Raw genomic sequence first — 17730 nt, 5'->3', positions numbered from 1 at the left:
TTATTATTATTATTATTATTATATAAGTTCTTAGCGGGGGCGGGAGGGCGGAGGAGTCATCCATGTCTGCGTGCGGGGCGGGGCCGGGACGTGCCAGGCCTCCCACCGGCCACCAGAGGGCGCCAGAGACCGCTCGGCCCAGGGGAGAAGGGCAAACCGTGGCCGTGCTTTCGTTCCCTGCGTTCGTTCGTCCGGTTGCACGTGTGGAGCGTTGCCTGTGTACCGACCACTGTAGGAAGCGCCTGAACAGGCACAGTCCTTGCCATCAGCTCCCGCAAAGGGCAGCCCAGCCTCCGGGCCGCGCCGTCGGGCTCCCCGACACTGCCCCCTCCTCCGCCCCCCGCAGCCTCGGGGAGCACAACGTGCTTGTTGGGCCTAGCGGGCACCAGCCCCGTTTCCCCGGGGGCGGGCGGTCCGCCTTTTGAGGGCCAGTGGAGACGTGGCCGTTTACCCACGATGGGGCACGGGTATTTAAGCCCTCTTTTATAGGTAAGGAAACGGAGGCATAGAGAAGTTTCAGGTGGCTTCCCCGAGGTCACCGAGCAGGGAAGTGGTGGATCTGGAATCAGAACCCGAGTCTCCTAACTCCCAGTGCTACCCCAGTGCTTAAAATAGTGTTTGGCACAGAGAGAATAACAAATACCACGATTATCATTATTGTCATTACTACTGTTATTAAATGCCATAGTTATGACTAGCCTTACCCACAGATACCACAGTTATTAACAGATACTGCAACTTTTAATATTGATAAATACTAGTGTGTTAAATTCCATGATTATTAACAGATGCCATAATTGCTACTAGTATTATCACCGTTATTGCTGTTATTATCAGGGAATACCAAAATTATTATTGTCATTGTCTGGCCATCAGAGAAACACACACACACACACACCCCGGGATGAGGGCCGGGCGAGTCCCGGGACAGACACTGGAGTCATAGACTGGCCTAGCCCTGTTCAGCCTTCTGGGGCTTTGGTGGACAGTCAGTCAGTCGTATTTATTGAACGCTTACTGTGTGCAGGGCACTGTACTAAGCGCTGGAGAGTATAGTAGAACCATACAACAAACACATTCCCTGCCCACAACCAGCTTCCAGTCCAGCGTGGGGAAAGCTGGGGCTGATCCGGGATTCGGCCAGCAGCGCCTACTTTCCCGTCCATCACCGGCCCTAAGGCAGCCAAGTCCTGCCACCGTCCTGGACCGGAAGCTCTGTGTGGGCAGGCAGAGTGTCTCACCAGTTCTGTTACATTGATTGGACTCTCCCACGTGCTCAGTATTCATTCATTCATTCAATAGTATTTATTGAGCGCTTACTATGTGCAGAGAACTGTACTAAGCGCTTGGGATGAACAAGTCGGCAACAGATAGAGACAGTCCCTGCCGTTTGACGGGCTTACAGTCTAATCGGGGGAGACGGACAGACAAGAACAATGGCAATAAACAGCGTCAAGTACAGTGCTCTGCACACAGTGAGCGCCCAATTTGATTTCCCGAGCTCGTTGTGGGCAGGGAACGTGTCTGCCAACTGTTACATTGTACTCTCCCAAGGGCTCGGTATAGTGCTGTGCTCAGAGTAAGCGCTCAGTCAGTGCGATTGATTGATTGATTGATTGATGGCCTCGGACTCCGGCTCCACCTGCGTCGGCGGGGAGAGAAGCCCATCCGGCAGCCCGGCGGCCTTTCACCAGGTGGCCAGCAGGGGGCGGAGCCAGTACTGCCAAAGAGGCTGGACGGCTGAAGCGCTGGACAGGAAAAAGGCACTGCGAGGCCTCCCGGCGAAGAGAGAGAGGTAGGAAACACCTTTATTTACGATTTGGAGAAGACCCCCTTTATCCTCTAGACCGTAAGCTCATCTCTGGACCGTAGGTTTGTTGTGGGCAGGGAACGTGTCTTCCAACTCAGTTGGAGAAGCAGCATGGAAAGAGCACGGGCTTTGGAGTCAGAGATCATGGGTTCGAATGCCGGCTCTGCCACTTGTCAGCTGTGGGCAAGTCACTTCACTTCTCTGTGCCTCAGTTCCCTCATCTGTAAAATGGGGATTAAGACTGTGAGCCCCACGTGGGACAACCTGATTCCCCTGTGTCTACCCCAGCGCTTAGAACAGTGCTCGGCACATAGTAAGCGCTTAACAAATATCAACATTATTACTGTATACTCTTTCAAGCGATCAATACAGTGCTCTTAACACAGTAAGTGCCCAGTAAATGCCATGGACTGATCCCACCCGGGCAGCCGGGGCAGAGTCTCTCTGGACTAGCGGGGCTCACGGCTGAGGTGTGACATCCCGGGAGATGCAGGACAAAGCCGGCCGCTCTTCTGGGCCTTGGGATGCGTAGGGTACTGAGGCAGAGTCTCTCGCTGCTGTGGTCCTGAGGGCCGAAGGGAAGTGGAGTCAGGTCCAGCCAACCCAGGGCCTTCGCCCTACCCTTGAACCACTGACCAGATGGACAGTGGTCCTGGAAGGGGGAACCACCATGACTGAGCTGGGGCCTGCTAGACCGTGGCCCAGAGGAGGCCGACCCAGCCACGACCTGTCCAGGCTGCAGAGGGGCGATTTTGGGGTTTGCACTGGGGCTGCAGGCAGAGGTTTGGGGCCCTCAGAGCTCCATCTCCCTTCCCTCCCAGCTCAGCCCAGAACCTGCCTATCTCTGCTCCCAAGTTCCCAGAGAAGGGCCCAGGACAAGTGGCTCGGCCTGGGCTTGGGAGTCAGAGGTCGTGTGTTCTAATCCTGGCTCGGCCACTTGTCAGCTGTGTGACTGTGGGCAAGTCACTTAACTTCTCTGGGCCTCAGTTACCTCATCTGTAAAATGGGGATTAAGACTGTGAGTCCCCATGTGGGACAACCTGATTCCCCTATGTCTACCCCAGCGCTTAGAACAGTGCTCGGCACATAGTAAGCGCTTAACAAATATCAACATTATTACTGTATACTCTTTCAAGCGATCAATACAGTGCTCTTAACACAGTAAGTGCCCAGTAAATGCCATGGACTGATCCCACCCGGGCAGCCGGGGCAGAGTCTCTCTGGACTAGCGGGGCTCACGGCTGAGGTGTGACATCCCGGGAGATGCAGGACAAAGCCGGCCGCTCTTCTGGGCCTTGGGATGCGTAGGGTACTGAGGCAGAGTCTCTCGCTGCTGTGGTCCTGAGGGCCGAAGGGAAGTGGAGTCAGGTCCAGCCAACCCAGGGCCTTCGCCCCACCCTTGAACCACTGACCAGATGGACAGTGGTCCTGGAAGGGGGAACCACCATGACTGAGCTGGGGCCTGCTAGACTGTGGCCCAGAGGAGGCCGACCCAGCCACGACCTGTCCAGGCTGCAGAGGGGCGATTTTGGGGTTTGCACTGGGGCTGCAGGCAGAGGTTTGGGGCCCTCAGAGCTCCATCTCCCTTCCCTCCCAGCTCAGCCCAGAACCTGCCTATCTCTGCTCCCAAGTTCCCAGAGAAGGGCCCAGGACAAGTGGCTCGGCCTGGGCTTGGGAGTCAGAGGTCGTGTGTTCTAATCCTGGCTCGGCCACTTGTCAGCTGTGTGACTGTGGGCAAGTCACTTAACTTCTCTGGGCCTCAGTTACCTCATCTGTAAAATGGGGATTAAGACTGTGAGTCCCCATGTGGGACAACCTGATTCCCCTATGTCTACCCCAGCGCTTAGAACAGTGCTCGGCACATAGTAAGCGCTTAACAAATACCAACATTATTATTAGGAGGAGTCAGTTGTCACGCCAACTCACTGAATGAATGAATGAACTCATCCCCTAGCCCTGCTCTCCAGGAATAAGATGCCAGAGCGCTCCCTCTCCTCCCGACTGGGGAAAGCAGGGAGAACCCACCCCATGGCTCAGAGGGGAAGGCCCTAAAGCCAGAGGAATCACCGCAGGTCTCCTTCCAGGTTGGCCTGGTTGGGGGGGGGCAGGGGTCTCCGGTGACCTCCACTCTGTGGCTCGGAGGGGTGGAAGGTTGGGGGCACAGGCTGCCTCCATTTAAGCCCCTCCCAGCCTGCTGCTCTAAACATCCCTGTCCTGGGCCCTTCTCTGGGAACTTGGGAGCAGAGATAGGCAGGTTCTGGGCTGAGCTGGGAGGGAAGGGAGGTGGAGCTCTGAGGGCCCCAAACCTCTGCCTGCAGCCCCAGTGCAAACCCCAAAATAAATTGCAAGCCAGAAGGACAACCCCTTATTGCTTCAGCAGCCTTCCCTACAAGGACTGGCTATTCCTTATTATTATTATTTTATGTGTTAGGCATTTACTGTGTGTCAGTCAAGCAGTGTTTTAGACGCTGGGGTAGATACAAGATAATCAGATTGGAACCAGTCCCTTTCCCATCATCATCATCGATGGTATTTATTACTTTGTGCAGAGCACTGTACTAAGAACTTGAGCCCCCATGGGGCTCGCAGACTAAGTGAAATTATGAGTGAGTCAAGGTGAGAAAGAGACTTTTTTATCTCTAGACTGTAAGCTTCTCATGGCAGGGGTCGTGCCTACCAATTCTTGCATTGTTCTCTCCCAAGCTCTCAGCACCGTGTTCTGCTTACAGTAAGTGCTCAATAAATACTATTGATTGATGGATGGATTTATCATGTAGTAGGGACCTTAGGTCCTAAAGCAGGCCTCAAAGAGACAGCTGATGCTAAATTTGGTTCCAGTTTTTACCAATTTCCCCATCTGACAATAAACTTGAGGGCAAGGACCACGTCTGGCTATTCCCTGGTAATCTCCTAAAACCTTCCTCTCCGCCCACTACCTCATCCACTTAACTGAGGCACTGGGTAGCTTGCCAGCTTCTGGGTTGTGCACTTGTGTCTTTTCCAGCTCCTATGGCATTTATTACTCTAGGCTCAGCAAGTCGAGGACCTGGGTTCTAATCCCAGCTCCACCACTTGTCTGCTGTGTGACTTTTGGCAAGGCACTTCACTTCTCTGGGCCTCAGTTACCTCATCTGGAAAATGGGGGCTAAGACTGTGAGCCCCATGTGGACTCATCAGCTTGTATCTATTTCAGAGCTAAGATGGCCATATGGGGATGGTGGAAATTGAATGGAGGGAGGAACAAGAACAAGAAGAAAGAGAAAAGAGAAAGAAAATGGGGAAAGGAGGAGGATGCCAAGCGATAGGAGAGCTGAGACCTGGAAGGAGCTGACAGCGGCGCAGAAGCAGTAACAGTGGTTGAGATAAGATAGGAGTGGGAATGGACATAGACCTTAATTTCACATCCTTTCCGAATTAGGATTATGGTGGCAAAATCATTAGCTTTGCCACCAGTTTTTTGGACAGGACAGGTAACAATAATAATAATAATGATATTAATACAATTGTGTTTATTGAGCACTTACTATGTGCAGAACACTGAATTAAATGCTTGGGTGAGTGTACAACAGAGTTGGTAGACACATTCCTTGCCCACCAGGAGTTCACTTTCTAGAGAAAGAGACAGATATTAAATTATGGATATGCAAGTGCTGTGGGGCAGAAGGTGGGGTGAATATCAAGTGCTTAAAGGCTACAGATCCAAGTGTATAGGCATCATAGAAGGGAGAGAGTGTGGGGAAAATGAGGGCTTAGCTGGGGAAGGCCTTTTGGAGGAGATGTGATTTTAATAATGCTTTGAAAGTGGGGAGAGTGGTGGTCTATTGGATATGAAGAGGGAGGGAGTTCCAAGCAGGATGTGGGCAAAGGATGTGGGCAGCGAGATAGATGGGGTCGAGGTGCAGTGAGTAGGTTGGCAAAGCGTTTGGAGTGGGTTGCAGTAGGAAATCAGTGAGGAAAGATAGGAAGGGGTGAAGTGATTGAATGCATCAAAGCCATTGGTAAGGAGCTTCTGTTTGATATGGAGGTCAGTGTGCAACCATTGGAGGTTTTTGAGGAGTGGGGAGATGTGAACTGAACTTTTCTTAGAAAAATGATCCAGACAGCAGAGTGAAGTGAGGACTGGAGTAGGGTGAGACAGGAGAGATGGGAGGTCAGCGAGGAGGCTGGCTGGTGCAGTAGTCAAGGCAGGATAGGAAAGTGCTTGGATCAGCATAGTAACAGTTTAGACATAGAGGAAAGGATGCATTTTAGCGATCTTATGAAGGTAGAACCGACAGGATTTAATGACAGTTTGACTCTGCGGGTTGAATGAGACAGGTGATTCAAGGATAATGCCAAGGGTATGGGCTTGTGAGACAGGTGCATAAATGATGCTGTCTACAGTGATAGGAAAGACAGGGAAAGGACAGGGTTTGGCTGGGAAGATGAGTTTCCCCGTTTAGACTGTGAGCCCGTCATTGGGCAGGGATTGTCTCTATCTGTTGCCGAACTGTACATTCCAAGCGCTTAGTACAGTGCTCTGCCCATAGTAAGTGCTCAATAAATACTATTGAATGAATGAACAGTGCCTGGCACATAGTAAGTGCTGAGCTCGTTATGGGCAGAGAACGTTATCTGTTCATTCTGTTGTTGTGTATTCTCCTAAATGGTTAGTAGAGTGCTCTGCCCATAGTAAGCATTCAATAAATAAGATTGATCGACCAATTAACAAATACCATTTAAAAAAAAAGTTATCAGATGGAATACCATCTCTGCCCCGCTTGGGTTTTACAATCTAGTTTATCCCTATTTCACACGTGAGGGAACTGAGGCCCCAAGGTTAAGTGGCTTGTCCTAGGTCACCCAGGAGGCCAGTGGTAGAGCTGGGACTCCAGCCTGGGTCCTCTGAATCCCAGGGTCGTTCTCCTTCCAGCAGGGCTGCACTGCTGCAGCTCGGCCCTCGGTGGTTAGAGAGGCCCGGCCCGCACCAGGCCTGGAGACTCTCGGGCCTGGGAGACGGAGAGAAGCTCGGCATAGGATACCACAGTCATGCAAGAGTCAGATTTCCTGGTCTGGAACCCAGCACGGTCCTTGTCCACACAGTCAGATTCCCCGGCCTGAAACACATCACAGCCTTTGTCCACGCGACAGTCAGATTCCCAAGCCTGGAACGCAGCGCAGTCTTCCCCGGCTCTGGCAAGCGGCCACCAGAAGGGAAGAGGCCCTGGCTGCCCGCTCAGCCAAGAGACGCTGGGCCCAAGCCAGCCCGGATGTCAGCGGTAGCGGCGCCCACCCTGGATGCTCCAATTCCAGGGAACAGGTGCATCCTCACCCAAACAACAGTGCAAAAGGACAAAAGGCCAGAAGCGAGAGTTAAAGCCCTCTGGTTTCGCCCCGGAGGTAGGGCCAAGTGGCACTGGGGCAAGGCCACCCTCCCGGAAGAGGATTTGGAATCGGCTGCGGCAGCCCTCCCTGCCACCGATTGCGGCTCCGCAGCAGGGCGGGCCAGGCCGGGGGGTTCCTTCGCCACGTTGCCTGCGGACAGCCCAGCTGGCACAGCGGTGAACTTAGGAGGAATGAAGCCCCTCGCCCCTGCCGACCGAGAGCCGGGGGGAGCCGTGACCTCCCCATCGCTCTCCTCAGATTCTTTTCATTAGAATCAATCTGTCCGCCTCTGCCATCTTGAATTCCCCGTCGTCAGCCGAGCCCCCGGGGCCAGCCGCCAGAGGCACTCAAGGGAGATAGGCCAGATCCGCCATTCGGGAAGAGCCGGTGGTGGCCGAAAGGTCACTGCCCACGGGAAGTCGTGTTTCCGTTGGCCGGGGCCCCAGGGTGGCCACGTTGGCCATGGCGCAGGGGCCTGGTTGACAGCGGGTGGGTTGAGGATCCACATTTTGGCAGACCCCGAAGTGGGGGCTAGGTGGAGACCCCGTCGGGGGGCGGTGGGAAGGGCCCTTCCTGGGCCCTCTGTGCTGACGGGAGGCAGAGGCCACTGCTGAGGCGGTCACCCCCCGCCGCTGGGTCCCCGAGGCCCGCGCGGCACGGGGCGGACACGGGGCGGGCGGTAAAACCCACAGCGGGTCGGGGAGGAGGCAGTGGAAGGCGGAGCTGCTCTAGTGGCCACAGGGCATCCCTGGGGTCCTGCCAAGCCTGGGCTCACCCTGGGGCCCAGCCGAGCCCGGGCTCACCCTGGGGTCCAACCGAGCCCGGGCTCACCCTGGGGCCCAGCGTCCCGCGGTCTGTCCCGGGTCTGGGATTCACTGCTGGGAAGGACCTGCGGCCCAGGTTGACCCGCTGGGCCCCTCTGCCCTGCCTCCTCGGAACCCTTCAGTCAATCCGTCCGTCCGTCCATCCATCCATCCATCCTATTTATCGAGCCCTTACTGTGTGCATGCAGACTAGGGACAGCCCGGGGCCGGCGCTGCGCCCCACACTCCCCCCCGGGGCCTCCTCGCCCCGGACGTCCTCCGGGCCTCCCCTGCCCCTCCCCCGCGCCCCCGGACCTGCTCTCATCTCTCCCAAGTCTCTCAGAGATCTCTCCCCCACCCCCCCGGGGCCTCCCCAGGTGAGTCCCCGGGCCGGGCGGGGCCGGGCCCACCGGCTCCCCTTCAGCACCACGGCCAGAGCCCCGCGCCGCCCCGGGATCCCCGCCGCCGCCGCCGCCGCCGCCGCCGCCGCCTCCCGCCAACCGGCCCCGGGCCCCGCACCCTCCCTGACGACCCGCCGAGCCCGCGGCCCTTCCCGGCCCCGGGGCCCCCGCCCTCCCCGACCCCTGCCCATCCGGGCGAGCCGGACCCCGGGTGCTCGCCGGCCTTCTCTCCCTGCATCCCCACCCGCCTCACCCTCCTCATCGTGGCGGGATTCGGTAAACCCTGACGATGCGCCGAGCCCTCGGGCCCACGCGAGATGGTCGGGGCGGACAGAGTCTCTAAGGGGCTGGGCGGACCGGCGATTAGCCCCCTTTTTACAGATGAGGAAACGGTGGCCCGCAGAAGTTGAAAAGACTTGCCCGAGGTCACGGCCACTTTGCTGCTGTGTGACCTTGGGTAAGCCACTTCACTTCTCTGGGCCTCAGTCAGTCACCTCATCGGCAACGTGGGGATTGAGACGCTGAGCCCCACGTGGGACGGGGACCGCGTCCCGCTCGATTTACTCGTGTCCACCCCAGCGCCCGGCACGTAGTGAGCGCTTAATGAACCCCACAATTATTATTAAGTGACGGGGAAGGAATGAGAACCCGGGTCCTAGATGTCTTCCCACTCGGCCAGGCCGTTTCCCATTCTTCTCGCCCCTCCCTTCCCCTTCCTCACGCCCTCGTCGTCTTCACTGCCTCCTAATGAGGGCCCCAGATTCCTTGTCTCGGAGCCTTCCCGGCCTTTCCCCTCTGCTTCGCCCCCTGCCCCTCTGCCCTGCCCCACGGCACCCGAGGGCCTTTAACGGGCTCCGAGGATGGGTCCGGGGTGGGCCTGGGTCTGGGCCGGGGGAGGGGGACGGATCCCCCCCCCCCCCCCCCCCCGCCGCCCTTCCCTGCTGCTCTGGAGGGGGAGGCCGGATTCTCAGCCTCCATCTCCGCCGCGGCCCGCGCCCTCCGAGGGGCCTGAGCATTCAACTCCGCCTTTCAGGGCCCGTCCCCCAATCTCGGAGGGGATGCGTGTGTGTGTGTGTGTGTATGTGTGTGTGTGTATGGAGGGGGGTGACTTGAGCCTCCCCCCTCAGCCCCTTCCCACACATACACACACACACACACGCCCCGTAATAAATACATTTTTTATAAAAGAGAAAGCAGGACGGGGGGTGGGGGAGCCAGCAAATACCTGTTCCCGTTCGCCAGCCCGTGGCAATCGGCGGGAGTGACCATATAATTTGATTTGCCAGGCAATCTGCAGAGCGACCGCCCGTCATTTATAATGTTCATTGAGCGTTTTGCTGAATTGTGTCCGTGCTGAAAGCCGGGCCCCGGCGGCCGCGCACAAGTGGCGAGATTCCCATGGAGCGGCCCATCCTGCAGCTTGCACGCAGACCGGCGCCAAGCCGCGCCCAGCAGCGCCCAGCCGCGCCGGGACCGGACCCGACCCGACCCGACCCCGCAGGACCGGACCGGACCGGACCGCACCGGACGGGCCGGGCCGGGCCTCGGGGCCCAACCCAACCGGGCCAGTCCTTGTGGAGGACTGGGTCCGTCTGATGGCGGGGCGGGGGCGCGGCGCGCGCGCTCGCCGGGGGGCGGGGGGGCGCCCGGCGGGGGGAAGGGTCTGGTTGCCGTCCAGATGCCGAAATTGTATTGGGGGGGCGGGGACGGGGGCGGGGGGCGCCCATTTCCCCCGCGTCGTTGGGCTCGCCGGGCGCCTGCGGGGCGGGGGCGCTTCATTGGTTCCACCCGCTGCCGCCCCCGGCCCCTCCGGCCCCCCCCCCCCCCCGGTCCCCCCCGGCCCCCCCGACCCCCCGCCCGCGCACACAAGTGTCGGGATTCCCATGGACGCGGCCGACACCGCAGCTTGCAGCCCGGTCCCGGCCCCCGGCCCCCGGCCCCCGGCCCCCGGCCCCCGCCCCCCGCCGCACACCGAGGGGTTTGTCGGCGCGGTGAGCGGGGCCTGGAAGGGGGCCGGGGACCGGGCGTCTCCGGCGCGGCCTCGGGTACCAGCTCCGGCCCGGGGTCCCCCCGCCTCCTTCGAGTTACTTATTCATCTCCTCTTTTCTGCCCCTTCGGGGGAGCCGGCTCGGGGCCGGCCCGAGGGCACGGACTCACGGCGCCCTCCGGCCGGGATCCACGGGCCACCACCGTGCCCCTGCCCGACCCCCTCTGCCCCACCACCCGGCCAGGACACCGGGAGCCGGGGAGGGAGGGGAAGGAGAAGAGAAAGAAGCGCGGCCCCACGGAGAGAGCCCGGGGCTGGGAGGCGGAGGACCCGGCTTCCAATCCCGACCCTGCCACTCGTCTGCCGTGTGAGCTGGGGCCAGTCACTTCGCTTCTCTGGGCCTCAGTGACCTCATCTGGAAAACGGGGATTGAGATCGTGAGCCCCCTGGGGGACGTGGACTGAGTCCGACCTGATTAGCTTCTATCTACCTACCCCAGTGCTCAGTACGGTTCCTGGCACAGAGTCACCGCTTAACAGATACCCAGGAAAAAAGGAGCCCGGCTCCCACAGCCGCGCCTGCTGCTGCCTTCCCCGCCCATTCCTGATCCCCCTTGGGGTCAGCCCCTCGCCTGACACCACAGTGCAAGAAATATGACCAAGAGCCCTGTTAAAGGCAGCATCGGGGCTCTACCCGTTCCCTCGGGGGCCTGAAAAAGTTCATCCCCCTCGACTCACTTGTCTCCCTGTCCCCGACTTTATGTCCCCAAAGCGGTCCAGGGAAAGAGCAGAGAAGGTTTGCCCTCATGGGGGGAAGGGGGTGGGCGCGCTGGCCAAATCCACTGTTCCCGGGGGCGTTGGGAAGAGAGGACTAACGGTTAAAAAGGAAACTGGTCCAAATGGGCTCCTCTTTCAACCGTCAGGGAGCCCAATCAATCCATCCATCCATCAATCAATCGTATTTATTGAGCGCTTCCTGCATGCACAGCACTGTTCTAAGCACTTGGGAGAGTATAGCACAACAATATAACAGACACATTCCCGGCCCACAGGGAGACACCGAACCATTCTTGGTACCATTCTGCAGAACTCTGGGCCTTGGAGAATTCAGGATGGAGTGACCTAGTCCCCTTCCCAAAGGCCCAAGGGGAAATTTGAATCCAGTGTTTCCCAAATCCTGTGCAGGCACCAGAGATTATATCGTGGAGATGCAGGGGGTGGAAAGGATCCCGCTGGGGCACAAGGCCGTCCGCCTGTCAAATCAGGATGTGGGGAACAGGAGGGGGCCATCAACGGGAGAACTGATTCCACTCTTCAGTTTGGGGGCGTTTCTGGAGCCTTGGAGACTGCCGGTCATAATCAATCAATCGATGGTATTTATTGAGTGCTTAATATGGGCAGAACACTATACTAAGCACTTGGGAGAGCAGAATACAACAGAGTTGGTAGAAACAATCCCTGCCCTCAAGGACCTTACTGACAAAGGAAGAATGATGAATGAAATGGAAAAACTCAGATTTTTCCTACCTTTTCATTTCCTCCTGGGATTATTCTGCAGATGACAACATCCCATCCTGAATTTAAGTTTTTCCTTGGCTTGTACTGTGGGGAGGAAAAAAAAAAGCTGCATGTATTTTAGTCACTTGACACCTCCTGTATTTAGTAGCCACTTTTCATTACATTAAATATCTCTGAGACAGAAGGGTGATGACTCTTTCCGACACCTTCCATGTCAATCCATTCATCCATCAATCGTATTTATTAAGCGCTTTGGAGACAAGAGTTGGCAGACACGTTTCTTGCTCACTGAGAGCTTACAGTCTGGGTGGATGGTGGGGATAGACATTAATACAAATAAATAATCTATAATACATAACTTAAGGCTGTGGCTACCAAAATAGCCAAAGAGCTCAGCGGGTGACTGTGCTCAGACTGGATGAGTACAACATTCCTACTTCTCCTTCTGGAAAGTTAAAGTTTCAGATGGTTTGAAGATTGGCTGTTAGCTCCCAAATACCGTCTTGTGGTCTACCGTCACCTGAACCTCACCCGACTCCCAAGCAGGGAATCAATTCCTCCGTGTGCTGCTTGGTGTGCTGCTCGGGGGAGAGAAGACCCACAAGAGAGAGGGTTTCTCCTGGTACATAAATTCTAAAGGGAGTCTTAAGACAATGATCCGTTTCAAGATAAAAAGGAATAAATCTCACCTGAGATCTTGCTTGGCACCAGATTTCTGTCCGGGATAAATTTAAGAAAGGCCAGTCTAAGCAGCCTTCTCTGTCAGAACGGTTTCGCGGGGAGTCGAAGGAGCGGGATTTTAAGGTAGGAGCCCTGTCTCCTACAGTAATAACTATGGCATTTACACAGTCTCTGGGGCACCCTTTATCACGTGCCGGGCAGGGATCGTTTCTACCAACTCTGTGGTACTGTGCTCTTCCAAATGCTTAGTATACTGCTCTGCCCACATTAAGAGCTCAATAAATACCATTGATTGGCAGACTGATTGACTATTAAGGGCAGCCTCCAAGGCTCCCAGGCACAACCCAAAGCAAAGCTGAAGAATAGAATCAGTTCTCCTGCTGAAGTGGCCTCCTCCTGTTCCCCACATCCTGATGCGACCGACCGATGGCCAAGATTACTCAGGTGGGACCCGGTCCCCGTCCCACACGGGGCTCACGGGCTAAGCCGAAGAGGGAGCAGGTATTGAATCCCCATTTTGCAGACGAGGGAGCCGAGGTCCAGAGACGGTTAGGCGAATGGCCCAAGGTCACTCAGTAGGCGAGAGGGAGGGCCGGGATTAAAAGCGGGACACCCCCCCCCCCCGGCGCCCCGAGCTGTTCCCGCTGGGCCCCGTTCCTGGTTAGTGTGGCGGCCCAGCTCTTCGCGGAGCATCCCTCCCATCCTCTTTACCTTTCGGGGGCTCGACCACCTCTCGGGGCCGAGACCCCTCCTCAGGCCAACCTTAGGGTGCCCGAACCCCGGGGGCGGGAGCACGGGAGCCGCGGTGCGGGTTAATCTCCCCCTGCGGCCGGGGGGGGGGGGGTGAGAGAAGGGTCCTCGTGGGCCAGGCCGGGCGTGGATCTCCCACTAAGGGGGCTCAAGCCTCCCCGACCCCGGACACCAGGGGCCCGGGACCCCTCGGCGCCAGGCCTCCCCACACGAGGGGTCCTCGGGCTTTGTGTGCGGGGCCGGGCCCGGGGGGGCCGGGGCACGTCCTGGGCGGGTGGTGGGCAGCGGGAGCGAGTGCGGGGAGAGGAGACCACCGGGCCCCGGCCCGGCAGCCCCAGGCGCGGCGCAGCGAGGGGCAGGAGGTAGAGCGCACAGTCTCTCATCCAAACCCACTTCCCAGGGCTGACCAGGGACGGACCGAGGGCTGACCAGGGACGGACCGAGGGCTGACCAGGGACGGACAGGGCGCTGACCAGGGACTGAGCGAGGGCTGATTAGGGACGGATCGAGGGCTGACCAGGGACGGATCGAGGGCTGACCAGGGACTGAGCCAGGGCTGACCAGGGACGGAACGAGGCCTCACCTGGGACGGAGCGAGGGCTGACCAGGGACGGACCGAGGGTGGACCAGGGACGGACCGAGGGTGGACCAGGGACGGAGCGAGGGCTGAGCAGGGCCGGAGCGGGGTCTGCCCAGGGGCCGTCCTGGGGCGAAGCGGGAGCGGGGCTGTGGCCGTCGGGCCCGGAGGAGCGTCGCTCCCAGCAGGTGGCCCAGCGGGGCCGCGCGCAAGGTACAATAGGCGAGGGCGAGGCGGCGGCCCCGCCCCTCCCCCCTCCCCCCCGGCGGGAGCGCGGCTAGGTGCGGCGCGCGGGGCTGCCCCCCGCCGGGCCGGGCGGGGCCGGGCGGGGCCGGGCGGGGCGGGGCGGGGCGGGGCGGGGCGGGGCGGCGCGCCGGGATTGGCTGCGGCGGCGGGGCCCCGGCACGCGCCCGGGGATGTTCCTATAAGAGGCCTCGCGTGCCGGGCCGCCGCTCCAGCCCCGCCGCCACCGGCCTCCCCAGCGCAGGCGGCGGCCGCGGCCCGCAGCGGGAGCCCCCGGCCGGGAGGGGGGCGCGGCGGCGGGGGAGGAGGAGGGGGGGGGGGAGGGCGGCGGCGGCGGCGGCGGCATGGACGCGATGCTCCTGGAGCACTTCCCCGGGGGGCTGGACGCCTTCCCGTCCCCCTACTTCGACGACGAGGACTTCTTCACGGACCGGTCCTCCTCCCGGGACCCGCCGGAGGACGGCGACGAGCTGCTCCTGCTGGCGGCCGGGCCGGGGGCCGAGGCGGCGCTGCTGCCGGGCCCGGGGCTGCAGGACCGCCGCCCCCGCGACGGCGCGCGCCTCGCGCCCGCGCCCCGCGGCCCCGACGGCGCGGCCCGGGCTGCGGAGCGCCCCCTGGCGGCGGCGGCGGCGGTGTCGGCGGCGGCGCTTGCTGCGGCGGCGGCGGCGGCCTCCCCCGCTCCCCCGGGGCCTCCCCGCCGCCTCTGCCGCCTCTGCCGCCCGGGGCGGGTCCCGGCTGCCCGTGCTCCGGGCCCGGGGCTCCGTCTCCCGGCGGCGGGTCCGGGGCGGCGGGGGCGTCGCGGCGGCGGCGGCGGGGCCGCTCCGAGGCGGAGCTGCAGCAGCTGCGGCAGGCGGCCAACGTGCGGGAGCGGCGGCGCATGCAGTCCATCAACGACGCCTTCGAGGGGCTGCGCTCGCACATCCCCACGCTGCCCTACGAGAAGCGGCTGTCCAAGGTGGACACGCTGCGCCTCGCCATCGGCTACATCAACTTCCTCAGCGAGCTCGTCCGCTCCGACCTGCCCCTGCGCGGCGCGGGGGGCGCAACGGGGGCCGGGGGCGACGGGGGCCCGGGCGCCGACGGCCCCGCCGGACAGGCCCGGAAGGTCATCATCTGCCACCGGGCCACCCGTAAGTCACCGACGGCCCGGCCGGGACCCCCCGGGCCGGGGGGAGGGGGGAGAATCCACCGGGCGCGGACCCCGGGCCCTGGAGCAGGGGACAGGCCGAGCCTGGGGCTGACAAGCACACGCCGGCACCCCCCGGGGGGGCACACACCGGCCTGGAGACCCAATGGGTGGGCCGACGGAAAAATCAAAAACCCACACTCGAAAACTCAAAGGACAGACACAGCCGCCCACACAGGGACACACGAGGGCAGCCGGCCGAGGCCCCCGCGGCCGAGAGGACGCGCGCACACACGGACCCAGAGGTACACGGTCGCGCACACACGGACCCAGAGGCGCACGGTCGCGCACACACACGGACCCAGAGGTACACGGTCGCGCACACACGGACCCAGAGGCGCACGGTCGCGCACACACACGGACCCAGAGGTACACGGTCGCGCACACACGGACCCAGAGGCGCACGGTCGCGCACACACACGGACCCAGAGGTACACTGTCGCGCACACACGGACCCAGAGGTGCACGGTCGCGCACACACACGGACCCAGAGGTACACGGTCGCGCACACACGGACCCAGAGGTGCACGGTCGCGCACACACGGACCCAGAGGCGCACGGTCGCGCACACACGGACCCAGAGGTACACGGTCGCGCACACACCTGTCCGTCGGCGCTCCCTTGCCCGGGACGGCAAAGGCCCGCGGAACCCAAAGGGAGAAGCGGAGGGAAAGGGGAGGCCGGCAGGAGGCTCAGACTCTCCGCGCGGGCCCTTCCTTCACTCATCCAGTCGTATTTATTGAGCCCTTACTCTGTGCAGAGCACTGTCCGAAGCGCTTGGAAAGTACAGTTCGGCAATAGAGGCAATCCCTACCCCACAACGGGCTCCCCGTCTAGAAACTGCGCTCACCCTTCTGCTCCCGCAGACTCTCTTGCGGGGCTCGAGGAAGGACCGGTGGGGAGAGCCACTCACCGTCTCTCTGTCTGTCTCTCTCTGTCTGTCTCTCCTTGACTGACTGTCTCTTGGCCACTCATGATACCCACACACCACCTCCCTCCCTCCGTCCCTCCCTCCGTCCCTTCCAGGCTCCGCTTCTCCCAGCGACCCCGACTACGGGCTCCCGCCCCTGGCCGGTCACTCCCTTTCCTGGACAGACGAAAAGCAACTCAAGGAACAAAATATCATCCGCACGGCCAAAGTGTGGACTCCCGAGGACCCCAGGAAACTCAACGTCAAAACCCCCTCGCTCAACAACATCGAGAACGAACCGCCCCTGCCCTGCGCTTCTTGAGAGCGGTGGGGCGGGGCTGGACCCCTCGGGCCTCTGCTTGCGGGTGGGGACCAGTGTGTGCGTGAGTGTGAGTGCGGATGTGTCTGTGTGTGAGTCAGTGCGTGCGTGGGCATAGCTCTATTATAAATGTAATTTAAGAAGCAAATTTTTCTAAAGGCAATCAACAGTTTGTTATTTATCTATTTATTGCCCAGTAGACTGGATGAACTCGAATGGTCTTTTGTAAAATGCAAAATTTTATCTAATTTATCTTGATTTTGGTTTGTTTTTGGTTTTTTTTTAAAAAAATATGCAATAGTGCCTAATCCCTTAGCACCTTTCGGGAGTGCGCTCCTGCGAGGGGGCGGGGGGAAGACTTTCCCCTGAACCCGGACTGTCACTTATTACCAGAAGACGGACGGGTCTTGCGCGTGGTCAATAAATCCGATTCACACCTAGGTCGCTGTCATCCGTTTGGGGCAGGGGACGGAGGTAGGAAAGAAAAAAAGTTGTGGGAGGGACGGAAGGGGGCGAGGGGCTGCAGGGATCAAGCGGCACGGCCCCTCTATTCGAAAACTACACAGGGACAGTCCCCAAACGCGCCGCATTAGGAGCAGGGGAAGACGGGGGTCCTGCGTGGAGGAGGGGGAAGGGGGAAAGACGGCTTGGAGAAGTTAAAATTTCCTCTCCCTCCTCCCTTTCGTCTCCGCGGCGGGTGTGCGTGTGTGTGTGGTGCGGGGGTCCGCTGCCGACCCCCATCTTCTCCCCGTCCAACGCCTGCTCCGGGAGGCGTCGGGCCTAAAGATAAAAACCGATCACCGCAACCTGGAAGGGGCAGGGCTGGAATCCGCCCCCCGCCCTCCCTGCCTCAAGCCCCGCAGCTCTCGGGGCCGGGGCTGCCCGAAGGGAAGAGCCGGGGCTCTGGGAAGAAGGGGAGAGGGAGGGAAGGAAGGAGGAAAAGAGGGAAGAAGGGAAGAGAGAGAGGGAAAAATGGGAGGGAGAGAAGAAGGTAAAGGGGGAGAGGAGGAGAGAGAAAGGGAGGGAAAGAGGAAGAGGGGAGAGGGGAGAGAAGGGGGGAGGGAAGAAGAGAAGGGAAGGAGAGATGGCAGGAAGGCAGGAGGATAGAAGAGAGGAGAGAGGGAGGGAGGGAAGGAAGGAGAGAGAGAGAGCGCCCCTGCCAGGGTGGCCCGAGGCGTCTGG

General features: G+C 60.2%; 1 protein-coding gene across 1 annotated transcript; it reads left to right on the top strand.

Moving 5' to 3' along the window:
• The first annotated feature begins 14477 nt into the window (after window positions 1–14477).
• Window positions 14478–16978, top strand: PTF1A (pancreas associated transcription factor 1a). The gene is given in 3 exon segments (XM_029077677.1): window positions 14478–14736; window positions 14739–15263; window positions 16346–16978. Coding segments are annotated over 3 exon segments (990 nt in total). The 3' UTR covers window positions 16552–16978.
• Window positions 16979–17730: the final 752 nt, after the last annotated feature.

This window comes from Ornithorhynchus anatinus, chromosome 13 (assembly GCF_004115215.2).
Source record: "Ornithorhynchus anatinus isolate Pmale09 chromosome 13, mOrnAna1.pri.v4, whole genome shotgun sequence".
In the NCBI taxonomy this organism is placed as follows: Eukaryota; Metazoa; Chordata; class Mammalia; order Monotremata; family Ornithorhynchidae; genus Ornithorhynchus; species Ornithorhynchus anatinus.
Note: the sequence above shows the minus strand (reverse complement) of the source record. Positions and strands in the feature narration are given on the sequence as shown.